This window comes from Chaetomium globosum, genomic scaffold, assembly GCF_000143365.1.
Source record: "Chaetomium globosum CBS 148.51 scaffold_3 genomic scaffold, whole genome shotgun sequence".
In the NCBI taxonomy this organism is placed as follows: domain Eukaryota; kingdom Fungi; phylum Ascomycota; class Sordariomycetes; order Sordariales; family Chaetomiaceae; genus Chaetomium; species Chaetomium globosum.
In genome coordinates, this window is record NT_165978.1 from 432,858 (window position 1) to 450,872 (window position 18,015).

General features: G+C 55.3%; 9 protein-coding genes across 9 annotated transcripts in view; 5 read left to right on the forward strand and 4 right to left on the reverse strand.

The window, feature by feature from the left end:
• Positions 1 to 861: 861 nt before the first annotated feature.
• On the forward strand, positions 862 to 2,352 carry CHGG_05409 (uncharacterized protein; the record flags this gene model as incomplete). The annotated part of the gene is made up of 5 exons (XM_001221503.1): positions 862 to 1,081; positions 1,171 to 1,178; positions 1,259 to 1,620; positions 1,746 to 1,765; positions 2,003 to 2,352. 5 exons carry the CDS (start codon positions 862 to 864, stop codon positions 2,350 to 2,352), a joined length of 960 nt encoding a protein of 319 aa, XP_001221504.1.
• Positions 2,353 to 2,464: 112 nt separating this feature from the next.
• Positions 2,465 to 2,733, reverse strand: CHGG_05410 (uncharacterized protein; the record flags this gene model as incomplete). Its single annotated transcript, XM_001221504.1, has 2 exons — positions 2,465 to 2,584; positions 2,695 to 2,733. The coding sequence occupies 2 exons, from the start codon at positions 2,731 to 2,733 to the stop codon at positions 2,465 to 2,467; spliced, it is 159 nt and encodes a 52-aa protein (XP_001221505.1).
• A 290-nt stretch (positions 2,734 to 3,023) lies between these two features.
• On the reverse strand, positions 3,024 to 3,683 carry CHGG_05411 (uncharacterized protein; the record flags this gene model as incomplete). The annotated part of the gene is made up of 3 exons (XM_001221505.1): positions 3,024 to 3,093; positions 3,186 to 3,516; positions 3,653 to 3,683. 3 exons carry the CDS (start codon positions 3,681 to 3,683, stop codon positions 3,024 to 3,026), a joined length of 432 nt encoding a protein of 143 aa, XP_001221506.1.
• Positions 3,684 to 3,921: 238 nt separating this feature from the next.
• CHGG_05412 (uncharacterized protein) lies at positions 3,922 to 6,282 on the forward strand (the record flags this gene model as incomplete). Its single annotated transcript, XM_001221506.1, has 4 exons — positions 3,922 to 4,510; positions 5,203 to 5,287; positions 5,341 to 6,065; positions 6,116 to 6,282. 4 exons carry the CDS (start codon positions 3,922 to 3,924, stop codon positions 6,280 to 6,282), a joined length of 1,566 nt encoding a protein of 521 aa, XP_001221507.1.
• A 1,775-nt stretch (positions 6,283 to 8,057) lies between these two features.
• On the forward strand, positions 8,058 to 10,451 carry CHGG_05413 (uncharacterized protein; the record flags this gene model as incomplete). The annotated part of the gene is made up of 3 exons (XM_001221507.1): positions 8,058 to 8,444; positions 8,509 to 10,329; positions 10,416 to 10,451. The coding sequence occupies 3 exons, from the start codon at positions 8,058 to 8,060 to the stop codon at positions 10,449 to 10,451; spliced, it is 2,244 nt and encodes a 747-aa protein (XP_001221508.1).
• A 995-nt stretch (positions 10,452 to 11,446) lies between these two features.
• On the forward strand, positions 11,447 to 12,736 carry CHGG_05414 (uncharacterized protein; the record flags this gene model as incomplete). Its single annotated transcript, XM_001221508.1, has 4 exons — positions 11,447 to 12,214; positions 12,324 to 12,397; positions 12,466 to 12,638; positions 12,699 to 12,736. The coding sequence occupies 4 exons, from the start codon at positions 11,447 to 11,449 to the stop codon at positions 12,734 to 12,736; spliced, it is 1,053 nt and encodes a 350-aa protein (XP_001221509.1).
• A 298-nt stretch (positions 12,737 to 13,034) lies between these two features.
• On the reverse strand, positions 13,035 to 13,858 carry CHGG_05415 (uncharacterized protein; the record flags this gene model as incomplete). Its single annotated transcript, XM_001221509.1, has 3 exons — positions 13,035 to 13,249; positions 13,319 to 13,522; positions 13,576 to 13,858. 3 exons carry the CDS (start codon positions 13,856 to 13,858, stop codon positions 13,035 to 13,037), a joined length of 702 nt encoding a protein of 233 aa, XP_001221510.1.
• Positions 13,859 to 15,180: 1,322 nt separating this feature from the next.
• Positions 15,181 to 17,201, forward strand: CHGG_05416 (uncharacterized protein; the record flags this gene model as incomplete). Its single annotated transcript, XM_001221510.1, has 3 exons — positions 15,181 to 15,875; positions 15,925 to 16,589; positions 16,642 to 17,201. 3 exons carry the CDS (start codon positions 15,181 to 15,183, stop codon positions 17,199 to 17,201), a joined length of 1,920 nt encoding a protein of 639 aa, XP_001221511.1.
• Positions 17,202 to 17,840: 639 nt separating this feature from the next.
• CHGG_05417 (uncharacterized protein) overlaps positions 17,841 to 18,015 on the reverse strand; it is a gene marked incomplete at both ends in the record, with an annotated part of 3,215 nt that continues 3,040 nt past the window's right edge. The window contains one exon of the mRNA XM_001221511.1: positions 17,841 to 17,915. Within this exon, the coding sequence (XP_001221512.1) occupies positions 17,841 to 17,915 (75 nt within the window). The remainder of the gene's footprint in view (positions 17,916 to 18,015) is intronic.

The following is an 18,015-nucleotide window of genomic DNA, read 5'->3' on the forward strand; positions in this document are numbered from 1 at the left end:
CACCATCCGCGTCGCACTGTCAAACGCCCTCGTGCGCGGTAAGGTGTAGTGCACATCCAATCCAACAACCCCCTCACCGACTGCACCCGACCACCAACCCGCGCCACCTACCCCTGGCACTCCCTCGATGGAAAAGGCTCTCTCGCGCGCACCGGCACCGGCACCGGCACCTCCCGCACATCGGAAGGAACCATCAACCCCCGCGGCCTCCCCGCCGGCTAGCGCACCTCCCTCTTGCAGCAGTAGCCGGGGGCGCGTCGGGATCCGGTCTCGCCTCGTCTCGCATATAAAGAACAGGCTTGGATGGCGCTAAAAACGGTACGTGCGCAACGGGCATGCCGATGCGGCATCCTGCGGGGGGGGGGGGGGGGGGGAAGGCTGCGGTCTGGAGGCAGGAGCTGACTTGCAACGCGGGAGAGGGGGGACACAATCCTGCTTCGCTTTGTGGATGAGATGGAGTTGCTCCTGGAACATGGTCAATATGCGAGCTCTGTGGTGAACTTGGCTGGCGTTGGCTCACGGACCTGCTTAGGCGCTTAGGCGACGACAGCTTGTTTCTAACCCTCTGTGTACCTCTCAGGCTTCAGATCCACCCCGGGCGGTCTATAAGGGATACCTAAGCAGGTATCCATCATTGAAGATTCACACATGTGGCCTGGCCGTTTCATTGTTTTGTTGCCTGAGCTGTGCCTCCTCGTCCCTTTCCGGGCCGGCTTCGCTTGGCGCCGGCCCAAGAGACAGACCACAGCTGGTGAAATTGAGTATTAAAAACTCACAATCCCACCTGATGATTGCACTTTCATCGCATAACATCTACTTTCCTCGGCCAACATCTACAATCAACGCCCACTATCGCTTATCATGTCGTCGCACACCCAACGCCCCACTGATCCCCCTCCGGCTGCCGCCCCGAAGAAGACTCGCAAAGCGGCTGACCCTAAGGTTACTCAAACCAAAACCGCAGCCAGCGCCGGAGCCAGCACCGAAAAGGCTCAAGCTAGCAAGGACAAGGCTAGCAAAACAGCCAAACCGAAAGCTAACACCGCAAGCAAGGAAGGCACAAGTTGTGTCTTCCTTTACGGTACGTAGAAGCTATCCACCTCTCCATATATGTCGCTTCCAACGCTGTTTCTGGCTTGGACCCAGCCGCTAACGAATTCCATATGATAGGCACACTGGTATGGCATTGAGCCTGGAAATCGTGGCTCCGCACCCCAGATCATAAGAAGCACGCTACTGACCAAACACCACCGCATAGATGATGCCCGAGGTCTTCTACAAGACCATATACGGAACCACGGACCCCCCCGAGGCGACCCGCAAACTCCATCCCTTCCAACCCGCCATGCTCGACGGCTACCAGCGTTTCCGCGTCATGGACGTTGTCTACCCGGGCATCATCCCGACCAAGGGCCGCAAGGTCTACGGCACTCTCGTGTCGGGGCTCACCAAGGCCCACATCCAGAAGCTGGACAAATATGAGGGTGACCAGTACGACCGCAGGTCCGTCACCGTGAACTTGGTCAAGAGGCTCGGAGGCGGGAACCTCGCCGACGCCGGCAAGGCCGTGGCCGACGTCTACATCTTCAAGTTCCCGCAGGAGCTCGACGCGATGGATTGGTAAGCAACCCTGCTTTTTAGTTCTCACATCGGGTATCTCCTCACTTTGTTTTTTGGTCGGTGGGGAGGGGGGGGCCTTGGGATGGGCATGGGACAGTACCTAGACTGACAAAACAATCGTTTAGGGATCCGGTGGAGTTCCGCCGTGAGTACATGGCGGACTGGACGCGTTGAGATCTAGCAGGAACAAAGGCGAGCGCTGTGCTCACAGCGCTGTTTGAATTGAGGGTCAACATTGGTATTGCAAAATGGAGGTCGACATTTGAGAGCACTAGAGTAGAGGGGGATAAACGGAGCACCATATCGTGAATAAGAAGAAACTAAATCCGTATTGGGTACCGCGAAATGAGCAACCAAGTGAATTGATGTAGCAGCAACTTAGCAAGTAAAGGGGGTAAGAGAGGGCAGGGAAAGGGCAGAGAGTACAGCAACCACACAATGAAAAGGAGTGCTACCTGTATTTACATGGTGGGCACCGTTGACTCGAAGATGGGAGAGAACTGGAATTCGGATACGACGGGACTTTTACTCTGTTCTACACGGCATCAATCCCACGACTGCACGGCTCGCGAGGAGAGTCCTCGACTGGCTGATGGACTCCGGGAAGCTGCCGATGTACAACTTAGCCAGGAGGCTCGAGCTGGAAGCGGCGGCCTGAAGCGCCCCCGTTCGGAGGCCAGGAGGCCTCCTCTCTTTGTATACGCAGACTCACCAGAACGCATCGTTCCTTGATTGTTGGTATGGGTTTTTCACCCGGCCCGGGAGGACACGGTTTTCCTGTACACTAAATAGCTGAGGATCCGGCACGCCCTAGGGCATAGCGGAGTATGAATAATAATAATTTTCAAGCTGGGACGCGGAGGGTTTCTTGTTCGTGGTCGGGCAGGCTGGAGAAAAAGGGGTCGCAGATCAGGGGGAACTCGTCGCTGCTTCTGCCGGAGTATTTGACCGTGTACTGGCCGTCCTGTTTGCATGGGAGCGCCATGGTAGTTAGCCCTTGAGCTTCTTTTGAGAGAGAAGGGGGGGGAGCGCCTGGCAAGACGGTGCAGTCATATGCTCGGTAGGTCAACTTACCGTATCCAACAACAGTTTGCCCCAGTCATCCCACTCCATGGGTTCTGTCTTTGGTTTGCCTTGCCCCCGCGCTTGTCGCATTTGTATGCCAATGGCGGCCCCTCTCTGAAAGAATTGCTCGACTGTGAGCGTCTCGCTGACAAGGTAGGCTGCAGCTGTTGGAAACGACACTCAGATCGAAAGATGGGGAGAAAGAATTGATTGATTTTTTTTTTTTTTCTGCTGATCCGAGGAAGAGAAATCGGGCTATATATACTTCATGCTATGGTTTGCCACAGCATGCCACAGTGGCGATGGGCAAAGTGTTAGCATTAAGCCACCCTGAGAGATCAGTTGCTGGCATCCACCAGAAGATTCCATGTGGCGAATCCAACAGCAGCCATGGCGACCTTGGCTGAACTGTGAGATGAGAAGCTGATGTTAGAGCAGATGCTGTCGATGAAGGAAACCGGGCGGCTGTCCAGGCGCGGAAAAATGAAGTATCCACTTACTCATATGCAATGGGGACATTGAACTGATCGGTGAAAACCGTAGACAACCCTTTTACTTCGCAGAGGGATAGAAGGCGTGATTTCACGGCCGGGTTGCGAGCCGTGCCGCCCGAAATGACGACGAGAGGCCGTTCGACTATGCCCAGTTTCATCCTCTCGACGAGGCGCGATATCTCCCGTCCGGCAGTACGGAGCGGCCCATGGAGGCCTCTCCTCCAGGCGTCCTCCATGTCTGTCAAACTCATGTTCAGTCGCCAGGTCCCGCTGCCGTCGGGCCGGGAAACGTTCATTCCGATCGGTCTGCGCGAGGCCACCCTTTTGCTCTTTTGGCCTCGAAACACCATGAGAATACCATCGAGTTCATGTGGAGGTATGGGAATCTTTGTGTCCATGTCTCGGGAGTACTGGTCGGAAAACCACTGGACGACGTGGTATTCCCACTGCCCAGATCCGCCCCCAGCACCTACACAGGGGTCTTAGTGGTAAATGGCAATACATGTCGGGCGTGTCTTACCAAAAGGACTACCGACTCGGAAAAAGCCATTTCCATCCGGACGATCGTGGTCGTGAGCAACGCCAAAGAGACAGCCGTTCTATTTGGGTGCCAATGGCATTAGCTCATTTACAACTCGTTCAAGAGTAAGAAAAGACGGTGTGTGACCCTTACCATGTTGTGGCCTCCAAAGTCGAGGAAAAGAAAGGCATTGTGTTGGTTGCCTCGATCGAGTTCGTGACAATGGTGCTTGTACAGATATGTGGACAGCGCCTCTGTTTCAGTGAAAAAGTGGATTTGCCCTGCGTCAGGCATGTCAAACACCTCCTTGACGAGACTGCGGTAGACAGCCTCAAACTCGAGGTTCCATTGTACCGGTATAGTAAGGCCAATCCTGACGATGCGGAGGCCATATTCTCGGCACAGGGCGTAGGCGGCATCTCGGAGGGCGGAGAGCAGTGCTATCAGGCCTCTGCGGAGCTGGGCACGGAATGCTGGGTCGTCTTTCCTGTTGGTAAGGCGGTGGACCGAGAGATATTGCTCCAGCAGCTTGTCCGAGGCATTCGCGAGGGGGTAAAAGACATATTTCGCAGACACGCATTGCCGACTGGGGAACTCGTCGTCGGTAAAATAGACGTCCTCGAAGACATCATCAAAGACGTAAAGGGCCGAGGGAAAATCACAGGGTGTGTGAGGGCCTGTGAGGACGTGGTACGTCCTGTTCTCGACCACGATATGCTTCGTGGTGCCCAATATCCGGATGCAGGCGCGGCTGCGGTGGCTACCTATGTCTATGCTCAGACAGCTGTGGGTCAACTCTATGTTAGTAACGGTAAGAGAATTACAATAGATGGGTCGATAAATTGGCCAGATGAGATTGATCGACTTAAGAGGAGCCGAACTCATGCATCATCGAGACCTTTTGGAGAGTCTCTTGACCATGGCGGCTCATAGGTTGGCTTGGAGAATTCCAGCTTGCGGGGAGGTATCTTTTCAAGGCTAAGGGTCCGAATAAACGCCGGGAATATGCAAGGCTGGTGTTGTTTGACTCAAAATTTCAGCGTTGAGTTGTATCATAGAAGGTTCAAGGCGTACGGGAACCAAGTCGATGCTTGGCTCGAATGCAGTTTTATAAGGTGAAATATCCGGGATGCCGTGAGGTATTCATGTATTTCAAAGGAGCGGGAGGAAGAAACAAGACCATCTGCACGCCCCACAAAACAAAACGCGCAAGGCTTGACACTTCCAGTAAAAAGCAAAGCTGCGTAACTAACTAGTCACTCGTTCTGGAGAGCTCTGGGAGTTCTCCAGTTAGCAATCACAACTACAGTTCGCTACAAGCACGGAAGCCTAGGTACTGTTGAGACAAGCCTTTGTTGTGTACCTTTTGGCTGCACCGAACCTAAGCACCCTTGAGAGATTACCTTCAACCGAAGCTGAACCCTAACAGGACAGGGTCCTGAAGTAGGTTCGTCGCATTCAGTATCGTCGCCCGACTTTTCCCAAACAAACTCACATTCCAAGGCGTAAGATTCAGCGGGTGGGAGACAGACGAATCGCAATCTGCACAGGTGGCACTGGCACTGCCGCGCGATGACGGCTTGACTCCGTACGCGCTATTATTTCTCACTGGAGCAGGACCTGGCTGCTAACACTTCCAAGTGTCATCCCCCGCCAGCTCGGTGGTCCCGACCAGACAGCTCCGTGGCCAAGCACTTCAGCACATGTGTCCTTTGCCGGGCCCGTCGATCTAGATACCTTCCACATCAAGCAAGGAGTCTGGCTGAAGGCCGCTGGTCAAGACTTCGGTGTTCGTCAAACTCGGGTCTTACTGCAGTCAGAGAACGACCGCCCTCCTCGCGAGGGCATACACATATGCCACGTCCTCGTTCTCTTCTTCGTCGACCAGCAACCCTGGAAGTCTCTTGGCCGGGTGGATGCGAACCGCCGCGAATGCCTTTCCCAAGGGATCGTGGATCGCGTGACAGTGGTCCGACTCCTGGGGGTCCTAAACCGCGACCTGATCCAAGGCCCTCGGAAAGTCGATCCCACTATTCGAATTCTGGTGATTCTCGCCGACAATTGGGAACTCATTCGGCAAAATCCCCCGTCAACCAACAATACACCCACGCCGAAATCATCGGACCCTGTCGGCAACTTACCAACGACACCACGATCGGCTGGCCCCGGAGCACTCACAAGCAGAAACCCGTTCTCTTCACTAGGCCGTGCTCAAAATCCCACTTCCTCGCCTCAGAATCCATCTTCCGCGCCGGTTGCCCCAGAAACCGCGAAACGCGAAGCGACCGAACCACCATCCAGCCCTGGAGCACGGCTAGACTCGATCACGGCCGATCCCGATCAGATGCCCACAGGTCCATCTTCAGGTATGTATCGCCGCCTGCCAGACCCACGGCTCACCTAACCGTTGGTCCAGATGGCGATGACTCGAACGATGGTTCGGACACAGAGGAACTATTGAACGCTCAACTCGTCTCGGGCAGCAGTACCCCGACAAAGAAAAGGAAGGAACCAAGCTCTCCGGAACCGGCCAGAAGCAAGAGATCCACAGCGGGAAGAAAGAAGGCGCGGCTGTATGACTAGATTTTGAGATTGACCAAACAACTGCCTTTGCTGGCTTTCTCAACATTCCTCAAGCGGCCTGAAACTAATCGCACGACAGCATTGTATTACGGCCGTCGGCTAACTGCGCCGGCGCGTTCCTCCAGGCTTCCTTTGGCGGGCGCGCAGCGGGCACGGTCCCTCTTGTTTTCACTCCATAAAAAACTCAAAAAACGGTGTCATTTCTAACCTGTACTGTCGACTTCTCACTGTAGAGTTTTGGCTTTTTCTCCTTTCGATTTCTCTCGATGGCATCTCGATGTCTGGCGTCATCTGCATTCTGCTTCCTTGAATCAGCATCTCGCAGTTGGTCTTGGCGGTGGTGGTGCACGGACCATTTGATGCTTTGACAGCTGGCCAATCGGATCGCCGAGAAAAGCCGCTAACCCGCACTTTGGCATCAGGGCCCCTGTGACTCGCTGCTTCGCTCCTGCTTTTGCATGCCTCCGTCGCGCATTCCTTGACAATCACGAACACGAACAAAGAATTCGGATTTCTGTCAAAAAGTGGCGAAAGATGAGGTTTGCAGGGTCAACATCTATTATGGGTTGACTATTACTACTAGAGCGACGCACCCGCTTCTTCGTCAGCAGCTTCAGTCTGCGCTGATTCGGCCATGACGTCCCATTCCTGGAACCACGACGACAGAGAACAACGTCAACATTGCCAAGATTGTCAAGATTGCCTGGCTCAGCAGGAAGGATACAAGCAAGGCCTACGGCTCGATGGTCGTCTACGTGACGAAGGGTAGCGAAGCAAATTGCTTCTTTGACGCACAAAATACACGGAAACTATCAGCTCTGTGAGATTACGCCACAGAGGTTAATCTTTACGGGATCTGATTACTGAAGCCCTTAGATGACGATATAGCTTACTGGAGACTCAAGAATGCGGCGTCATACATCGGCGATGAGGTCAAACCGGTGCTAGAGGCCACCTTTTTTACACCGCGGTGCTCCATTTTCCCAATCCAAGGAACTCGATACGTTCTTTCCATCCCGATTTTCTGACCTAAACTACAATCATCTCCTGATACTGTTTATAATTCCATTGCCGTCAAGGTGGCTTCTTCTTCCTCCTTTAACAATTACATCGTTGACTCCGCTATGGGGCCTACCTGCAGCCGGCAAGTTCCTCCAGGCTCCTTTGGCGTGCCCGTGCGCAGCGGGCACGGTCACTCCTGTGGCGAATCCAACACCTTTGGCGTGCCGGCTGCGCGCGGCACGGTCACTCCTGTGGACGGCTCAAGTCGTGGTGGACCCTACTTGAGTTGGGCAACACCAATGAGCTATCACATACGACCATACCTGCCAGAAAACACGGGATCCCGTCCGCTCTCCCCTAGTTAAACTCGCAAGGGCCGGATCAGTAGTTGGGTCGGTGACGACCAGCGAATCCCCGGTGTTGTATGTTGTTTTTTTGCAGCTGGAGTTTCTCATTGCCATTGCTTGGCGTCTTCGGTTTGCTGGGCGGGTCTTTCTGGCCGCTCGATGCTTTGTGATGTCAAATTCCTACGACTCTGCCATCCACCGTTTCCGTGTCCCTTTCTTTATGCTCCCAACATTCCACCAACTTTCTGGCATGAGTTCATTGCCATGCGTCTCGCCGCACACTCTCTTCAGCGCATCTATTTCAGGACTTTCAGCCCGCTCAAGGCTGCCAGTGCCTTTTCTCCCACGACATACATCTCCCAAGGCAGTTGCTCTCTCTCTACATTTTCAAGACTTCATACACCCAGTGACCCTGGCGATTTAACAATGAGCGCATTTGGTTCTGGTGATAATCTTTTCGACGATGTCGATGTCGACCAGTTAGTCGCCAGCCAACCGCTCGCTTCCACCGGCAACTTGAAGCGGACATGCGACCACGAAACCGAGGTTAACAGCCGCGGCAACCAGCGCAAAAAACAACGGAACAATAGCGGCGGTATCATCGACGAGAATCCCGTTCCCGATGATGGCGTCTTGAAAGAATTGCAACCCGAGAATGTAGCTCAGATGGAGGTCGCCCAGAAGTTGCTGACAGAGACATTCGGGTATTCATCATTTCGTCACGAGCAAGCGGGCGCCATCGGACGGATCCTCGCTGGCGGGAACGTCCTGACCGTGTTCCCAACCGGCGCGGGGAAATCCCTCTGTTATCAGGTTTGCCCGCCTCGCAATCCACCCCCCAAAAGTATTGATTCGTCTCCTGACATGTCGTAATCAGATCCCGGCCACTGCCTTCCCGCAGTTGGATTTGCAGGATGCTTCGAGAACACCCGGCGAGCATGGTATTACCATTGTTGTCTCGCCGCTCATCGCCCTGATGAAGGATCAAGTTGATGCCCTCAAGAGAAAGAAGGTGGCTGCCGATTGCATCGACTCGACAAAAACGTGGGAACAACTACAGCAGACCTACGCCGCCCTGCGAGAAGGGAAACTGCGTATTCTGTACTGCGCCCCAGAGAGACTGAACAACGAAGGCTTCGTTGCCATGATGCGCCACGTCAGGGGCGGTGTGCGCCTCTTGGCCGTCGACGAGGCCCACTGCATCTCGGAATGGGGACACTCGTTCAGGCCCGAGTATCTCAAAGTCGCCCGCTTCGCCGACGAGATCGCGGCCGAAAGGGTCATTTGTCTTACGGCAACGGCCACTCCCAAGGTCGTCGACGATATTTGCAGCGCCTTCAAAATCCCGACAGAAGGCGTGTTTCGCACATCTGCCTATCGGCCGAACTTAAACCTCCACGCTCGGGCTGTGAAGACCAAGCATGACAAGTATCCGCTCCTTTTCCAGTTCTTGAACGAGAACCCAGGACCAACACTGGTCTACGTCACTCTCCAGCAACAGTCAGTCCTGCTAGCGGCCGATCTGCGAGAGCACGGGTTTGATGCCGAGGCATTCCATGCCGGCATGAAGGTGGATGAAAAGAGCGAAATCCAGGACAGCTTCTTGGCCAACGACATTCGTATCGTCGTGGCGACGATTGCCTTTGGCATGGGCATCGACAAGCCCGACATCCGCAACGTCGTCCACTTCGATCTCTCGAGCACCGTTGAAGAGTACTGCCAGCAGGTCGGCCGCGCCGGGCGGGACGGGAAGACCGCCAACTGCATGTTCTACATCTGCCCAGACGACCGGTACATCCGCGAGAACTTTGCGCGGGGCGACCTCCCCTCGCGCAAATCCCTCAAGGGGCTGCTCATTGACATCCTTGGCAAAAACGCCGCTAAACCTGTGGGCGACACCTTCAAGACGAGCCACTACGCGCAATCGCGAGATTATGACATTCGCATGAGTCCTCTGGTCATCATCTACGCAGCGCTGGAGTTGCGCTTCGGGCTAATTCGCGCCGTCACCCCGGAGTACAGCGAATACAAGTTCGTCGCCACTCCAGGGTACTTCACGCGGATGAAAACGGACCGCTCCCCAGCCAGCAGAGCCATCTCCACCAACGCCTTCAAGAAGGCCAAATTCCACCACGTCGACCTCACCACCATCATGTCCCGCACGGGCCTCCCCCGTATCGACCTTGTCCGCACGCTCAACGAACTGCACGAAACAGGCCTCATCGAGCTCAAGGCCGGCGGGATCGAGCAAAAATACCGCATCGTCCAACCCCTCCCTCGCAAGGGCAGCCCTGCCTTCGCCACCCTCCTCGACGACCTGCACGCCGACCTGCACGCCGACCTCTCCCGCCGCGAGGCCGACGCCCTGTGCCGCACCCAGCAGGTCGAGGACCTGGTCACGGGCGACCGGTGCCTGGCGCTGGCGCTGGCCCAGCACTTTGGCATGGGCTTGCCGGGTGGGAAGAGCAAGTGCGGACATTGCACGCATTGTCTGACGGGGAGGCGGGTTGTGATGCCGCCGAAACGGCTGAGAAAGCCGGATCTCGCGGGGATTGGGAGGATCTTGGCCGCGTGTGATGTTAGGGATGATCCGAGGTTTTTGGCGAGGATCGCGTTTGGTATCAAGAGCCCGAGGGTGATCCAGTTGAAGATGCATAAACATCCGGTGTTTATGACGCTGGCCGATCATGATTTTGAGGTGAGTTTGTGCTGCTTGGTGTCGTGCTGTGCTCGCGGTTTTGAGAGTTGTGCTGATCGTTGCTTTGACTGTAGAGTCTGATACAGGAATTTGAAAAGGCGTGTGAGGGAACTGCCGAGTGACAGGGCACTGGGCAAGGTAACAGCTGGCGAGGGTGAGAATTGCATTCTGTACGGGAAAGCGTTCAGTCAGATTGAAGGCAAACAAGGGTGTCTGATTCGGTACAACCAAGAGGTGCACTACAATGGGGTGCACAACATTCGCGGTTCTGAGCTTGTAGCTAGCTGTAGTTGCGATTGCTAAGTGGAGAACACTCAGAGCTCTCCAGAACGAGTGACGATATACTATCAACCTCCTGTATGCTTAGTGTGTTCAGTTCTTCAAGATGAGCGATCAGGGGCATCGCTCCAACAAGAAACGCAAACTATTAGAAAATGGTATAGCTATATCACTTGAGCTATGTGATCAGGCGCAAGTTCGAGCCAGGTTAGGTAGGAATTAGGTTGCCTCCCTCAAGCCGGGTGCCACCCAGATTCAGGGGCAACAACTAATTAAACAACGAAATCTTTGTTCCTTTTTCTTCCACCTAGCAAAGCCCGCTCAATACCACCTGCTATCTGAGCCACCATCTGAGGACCACAAGCCGGGTACGGGATGCATGCAATCAATGAGATCGGCACGTTAACCCCCTGTTTTGCTTCTCGAACACTTCACCCGGCCATTTTTCTACCCCGCGCACCCAAGACCGAGCAAATGGTGCACAGGAGCTCACTGACCGGATACCCGTGGACACCGGGAAACAAGGTACGGGACGGGAACGCAATATGTCGAAGGCATTTAGTTGGCCTGAGATTACCGATATCTGCAACCGATCTTTGACAAGAGAGGTGCAGCTGTAGCAGCAACTAAAACAACAATATGAGGGTAATATAATTTAGACAACGGGAGTCAGCGCCACAGTAACGGCATGTAGGAGGCGGGAGCTAATGATATGTCCTTCTCCCTCAAAATCAAAAACATCCCCTGGGCCCTCCTTGTTCGAGTTTGTACTGGAGTGAACAAGCACTTTGCGTCTCACTCAACGGCCGCGATCAAAACATAACACATTTTGCCAACAATGCAGTGGAAAGCTCTCGCCCTCGTTCTCCTTGTCGATCACGCCGCCGGCCAGGGGCTCCCGGTGCCCTCCGGGATACCAGCCATGCTGCGTTTCCAATGCTCACACCTCGTCATCGAACGCCTAGACCCGCTCGTCAGCCCCGGCTCCATCCCATCGCCTCATCTCCACCAGATCGTCGGCGGCAACTCGTTCAACGCGACCATGGACCCGAGCACGCACGACCTCGTTAAGGGCTCCACGTGCACCAGCTGCACCTTCACCGAAGACTTCTCCAACTACTGGACCGCCGTCCTCTATTTCCGCGCCCGAAACGGCACCTACAAGCGCGTGCCGCAGCTGCCCAACCTCGGCCTGGGTGGCAACGGCGGCGTGACCGTTTACTACATCCCGCCACACGACGGCAAGACCAGGGTGACGGCCTTCAAGCCGGGGTTCCGCATGCTCGTGGGCGACGCCGCCCTGACCGCACCCGGCCAGGACCCCAAGGTCTGCCACCGCTGCATGCCCAAGGAGGGGGACAACAGCAACCTGAACTGCGCCGCGCCAGACACGCAGACCCTGCCCGCGAAGCCCTGCGTGGGTGGGATCCGTTCGGTGATTACCTTCCCCACGTGCTGGGACGGCGTAAATACCGATACCCCGGACCATAAGAGCCATGTTGCCTATCCGACTGAAGGGACTTTTGATACCAACCAGGATGGTGGCCCCTGTCCGGAAACACACCCGGTGAAGATCCCGCAGGTCATGCTCGAGACTATTTGGGACGTACGCATACCTCATTTTGAATGTTATTTCGTCACTTGGCGGCCGCTACGATGGCTTCCTTGATCGTACGAGGGGCCCTAAGCGAGGTTGATTGCTGACTTGCATACAGACTACAGCTTTCAACGACGAAGAACTTTGGCCCGAGGACGGCTCGCAGCCATTCGTTTGGAGCACCAACGACAAGTAAGTCTGCCTTTTTGTACCAGATACAACTCAGGACCGTATTGCGGATTCTGACACAAAGCCCGCAGAGATGGCTACACCCAACACGGCGACTACGTCTTCGGCTGGAAGGACGACTCGCTCCAACGTGCGATGGATGCCCGCTGCACCGGTGATGTCTGTGACGTATTGGAGAACCAAACCTTTGAGGAGTCGATAAAATGCACCCTCCCCCAGACTGTTGAGGACGATGTCGATGGATGTAAGTGGCCCAGCCTGAAGCCGCTCTTCCAGTAGTGTTAATGAACTAACCACCTCGCAGGGGTTGCCAATATTCCCGGCCAAAGCATGGTTGACTGATTGCGCGCGTACGACGGCGTTGAAGGACTGGAGAGTGCATTGGTCAGGCAAGGCATATGAGCGTAGGACGCTGGGCTTCAGCAAACCATTCCATAGTACAACTTAATGGCAGGTAATTATTTCTTTGTTGTAATCTCCAAACCTCAGGACGTGGCTCCCATTCGCAACACTGGCGCTGTTGAAAAGACGATGTAGTGATTCTGTACGACTAACACCATTCATATTCCGAACTCAATGCCGTCATAAGCTCGTACCAACTACCACATTACGCTCCGTACTGCGTGACACAAACTTTCACCTAAGAATCATCGCCGGGAAGATAAACAGACATCTGCAGACCCCCAGAATACGGCACCTCGGTCGTCTTGAAGCCATTCGCCGGGTCGTAGATATAGTCCAGATACTCTCCATACAAGGCCCTAGCCATCTTCGTGTTGTCGGCCAGCACAATGGCGCCCTTTTTCAGGCGGGGCTGGACAATCTTGAGCGTGGGGAGCGCCATCGGAGTCCAAACTGTGTATGTAGTGTCAGTCACAACTTCATTCAACCCACACAAGCAAAAACAACAACAAAGAAACTCACTATCAAGCAGCAAAAAGTCCACCTCCTCCGGCATATCCTCCCTCTTCAACGTCTCCAACAAATCCCCCTCCCTCAACTCAATCACCCCCTCCACCTCCTCGCCCGCCTCCGCCCAATGCTCCCTCGCGCGCGCTGCCTTAGTCGGCTCCTTCTCCGTAGCCACCACCCTCCCCCTCACTCCTCCCTCCCCCCAGACATCGCATCCTGCACATTCTGCGCCACCGCCAGTGCCAAATAAATGGTCGACACGCCGAAACTGGTCCCGGCCTCGACGATGGTCCGCGCCCCCGACGAGCGCGCCAGCAGGTACACGAAGTGGCACTTGTCCTCTTCGAGCGCCACGAACTTGTCACGCATGTGGTCGTCGGCGCTGGAGGCCCACGTCGTGGAGAAGAGGTAGAAGGCGAGCGTGCGCTTGAGGTAGAACCAGGATTGGGAGAGCGTGTTTTCTTGGGCCGCCGAGGCGGCGTGCAGGCGGGTGAGGAGCGCGTGGATGCGTGGGGTGGTCGGGATGGCGAGGGTGGCGGCGGTGGGGGGCATGGTGGGTGGTGATGGTGGGTGGTGGTTGATGGGTTCAAGTTGGGGCGGTGGAATGGATTGTGGGGAGATTACTGGAGGATACTGGGAGAAAGAAAGGTCTCGGTTTGTCTACATGTAAGGGAGCAGTTTCGCCCAATATATCTGTATAAAACGCCACTGCATTGTTGACTCACAACGTCAACCGCTGTGAAGCGCGGGCAAAAGAAGGCCCGTGTGGTACGCGATTCATACCGTTTGGGGCCCTGTATTAATCCAGTCCCACAACACGCCCTTGTAATGACCCCGGGTGCAGGCCATCAACCGAGAGTCAGAGGTGAGGGGTTGGTGGTGGCGCTCGGTCGTGGTTATCGTATCTCCGCACCGAGGCCGAAGACACGAGCATTGTTCCATTGGGAGTCACATTAACTACAGTGTTGTAGTCAGTCACTAAATTAGGTAATTATTAACCCAATCCATTTCACTTTTCCCGTGCCCGCTTCATTGAGTGCAGAAAGCACAAGGGGGAGAAAACAGAGCTTGGGAAAAAATAATGTCAGAGTGTTCTAGGTCTAGAGACAATGTACACCGTAAAGTTCGGATAGTTATCGAAAGATTTGCAAAACGGAAAGGTGACAGAGACTCGTTACTGGCCCACCCTAGGAATTGTCCTCGGCTCGCATTATAGCATGGTGGGAAGACAAGAGTAAAGAGATCTTGACCCTCAAGCAAGTTGAAAGTTCATATCTCTGACGATGGAAGGAAAGTCAAAACATATCAGAAGCTCCGGCATGGTCGGGGTTGACGTTTATTTAAAAGCTCGCGACCTTTCCCCTGATCAAGGAGTGGACCGAAGCTGGGGTTTACGAGACGGCGGGCACCGGCTCGACTGAGCCGCATTTCCTTCCAGATTTAGAATAGCATCAAAGAGACGAGCAAATGTTCCGGTCTGTGCGTATTTGATTAGTGATGCCTTAAAGCCAGGGAAATGGGTCGCTAGTCCTCGGGGTATGAATCAGCAACCACAGGGGCAAGGACCAACACGAGAGATCTGCTTCCGGGTATTTGGCCCGAGTCCTACTCTACCTACCCCTATTGTCTCTCATTCATGTAGCCCAGAGTTGTGGTGTTTGTAAAATACGAAACTCTCTTGTTGAGAATGCTAGAGAGGGGCAACAAAGTGTAACTGATAGCGTAGTTAATTTGGTAGGATATCACACCCCTGAATAAGCTCAAGTTATGAATACGAGACTGGAAATATGTATTTAGGGCCCGGAGGAGCCGCCGCTCGAAGTTCAGTGCCAGGCTTTTAACATCCAGGGCTGCCTTCACACATCAATCACACCATGGTTTCAACTCGGGTGGCGTCCACCGTTTTCGCTGCTGTGGCGTTGGCCATAACAGCCCATGCTCGTCCTTCCTCTACTAAGTTGACCCATGAGACGCGGGATACGGTCCACGGCCAATGGACTAAGGTCGGCCATGCAGCCCCGGATACACCCCTGACGCTACGCATTGGCTTAAAGCAGCGTAATCTGGAGCGCGCTGAAGAGTTCATGCACGCCATCTCGAACCCTCGATCCGAGACCTACGGCCAGCACTGGTCGCCTGAGCAGGTTGCTGAGGTGTTTGCCCCTAGCAACGATGCCATCACAGAAACCGAGCAGTGGCTTGTCAGTGAGGGCATTGCCAGTGACGACATCTCGAAGACGACCGGCCGCAACTGGATCAAGATCACCACCACGGTGGGCAAAGCTGAATCGCTGCTGGATACCTCTTACGGCGTCTACGAGAACGCTGGTGGAGCTCGGCTCATTGCCTGCGAGTCCTACAGCGTCCCGGCTGTCATTCAAGGGCACATTGACCTGGTTGCACCCACGATTCAATTTGATGAGAGGGAAGCCATTGTTACCACCCGTGGACTCAAGAAGCGGGAGGAAGCCATCGCTCGCAAGTTCAAGAAGCTTCCCCATGGTCATGTGAAAGCCGACTCGTTGAAGAACTGCAGTGAGGTTACGACCCCGGCATGCCTGCGAGCTTTGTAAGTGCTTGTTGTTAAATTCATCTGTTTATTGTACTAATCTGGATAGGTATGACATTCCCGACAATGTTCAACCCGCGGAGGGCAACAGCTTTGGCATCGTCGAGTTCGCCCCCCAAAGCTACAACCAGGACGACTTGGACACATTCTTCTCCGCTTACGGCAACGGCATCATTGCCAACGGGACCTCGCCCATCTTCAACGGCATCAACGGTGGCTATCTCTCCACCGAGTCCGGGTCCGGAATCCGTGGCGAATCTAACCTCGACCTGTGCTACGCCATGTCGCTCACCTATCCCCAGAACGTCACACTGTACCAAGTCGGCGACAGCGTCGCGTGGAACCCGGCCACCAACAACAACTTCCTCGACGCCATCGACGGGTCCTACTGCACAAGCGGCGGTGGAGATGACCCGGTCTGGGACGGCGTCTACCCGCACGACGCCGCCACCCCGGGGGCTTACACGGGCGAGCCCATGTGCGGCGTGTATAACGCGACCAAGGTCATCTCGGTGTCGTACGGCAGCAACGAGAATGCCCGGCCGGCCAACTACCGCGCCCGTGAGTGCGCCGAGTACATGAAGTTGGGCCTGATGGGCGTGACCGTCTTGTTCTCTTCTGGCGACACCGGGGTTGCGGGCTTGAGGGGCCAATGCGTCAAGCCCGACGGGTCGTACACGCCTGTGGCGGCGGACTATGGGGAGTTTAACCCGAGTATGCGACCCCCCTCGCCTTTGAAGGTCAAATGAAAGCTAACAAGAAACAGTGTTCCCCGGCACTTGTCCCTGGATCACCTCCGTCGGCGGCGCCGCTCTTCCCGCGGGCAAACCTGTCGGCACGCCCGAAGTGGCCTCGTACAACTTCGGCTCCGGCGGCGGCTTCAGCAACCTCTTCTCCCTCCCCTCCTACCAGGCCGACGCCATCAGGGGGTATTACGCGCAGCACGACCCCGGCTACAACTCGTCGCGCTACAACAACACGCAGCAGGTGCGCGGTTACCCGGATGTCGCGCTAGCGTCGCAGGACTACATCACGGGCATCGACGGCGGTTTCTTGGCTTTTTCGGGCACATCGGCGTCGGCGCCGACGTTGGGGGCAATGATCACACTGATTAATGGTGAGCGGCTGAAGGTTGGGAAGGGACCTGTGGGGTTCATCAACCCTGTGTTGTATGCCCACCCGGAGGTGTTCCAGGACATTGTGGAGGGAAACAACTCGGGCTGTGGTACCAAGGGGTTCAGCGCGGTTGAGGGGTGGGATCCGGTGACGGGGTTGGGGGCACCCAACTATGAGAAGTTGAAGGCCGTGTTCATGGCACTGCCTTAAATGTGGAGGGCTCGGGAGATTGAACGAACGGATCATGTACCCAGATGGACCTAACATAGGATTATGTAGATAGATTAACGCCGACTTTGGTAGCTCGTCACTATGATGCGCCGCCTCTGACTGGAATGTAGGTCAACTTGCCCTTGAAGCTAATAAGTAGGTAATTGTTTCTCCAACAAAGGAAATCTGTAAAAGAGTGTAATGATTCCCCCTTAGAATCCTCCCCATTGAAAATTCTACCATTACCCTCCACACCCCCTCCCCTCCCATTCCATCAACAACAAACTTTCACCTTTTCACCCCCTTTCCTTTCAAAACGGCAACCCCGTCCCCCTCCCCCCTTCATCCTCTGACTCCGCCCCACCACCACCCAACTGCTGATACCTATCCCCCTTCCTCCCACCATCATCACCACCCCCCTCCCTCCACCACGCCAACCCCTTTCCCTTCCCCTTCCCATCCCACCCCCTCCCCCCCACCGATCCCTCGCCCCGCTCACCCCCAACAAACGCCAGCCACCCCCCCTCCACAACATCCCTCACCCACTCACTCGGCACACACCAATTAACAACCACCACAAATTGTCAGCGCCGCGGTTAGCGCGACAATCCCACGACGCGAGCATGTAGCGCGCGGGCCCTAAATTGGGGGATGGAAAGTGGTAGTAGCCGGGGATGAGGGTTCGGCGGGAGGAGGGGATGGGGCGGACAGCCGCTCGTTTGTGAGACAGCAGTGCGTTTAGCGTGCAGTCGCTAGGAGCTAACGGGGAGGCCAGTGGAGCGGCGATGCCGGAACAGGGGGTGCTTGCGTGTTC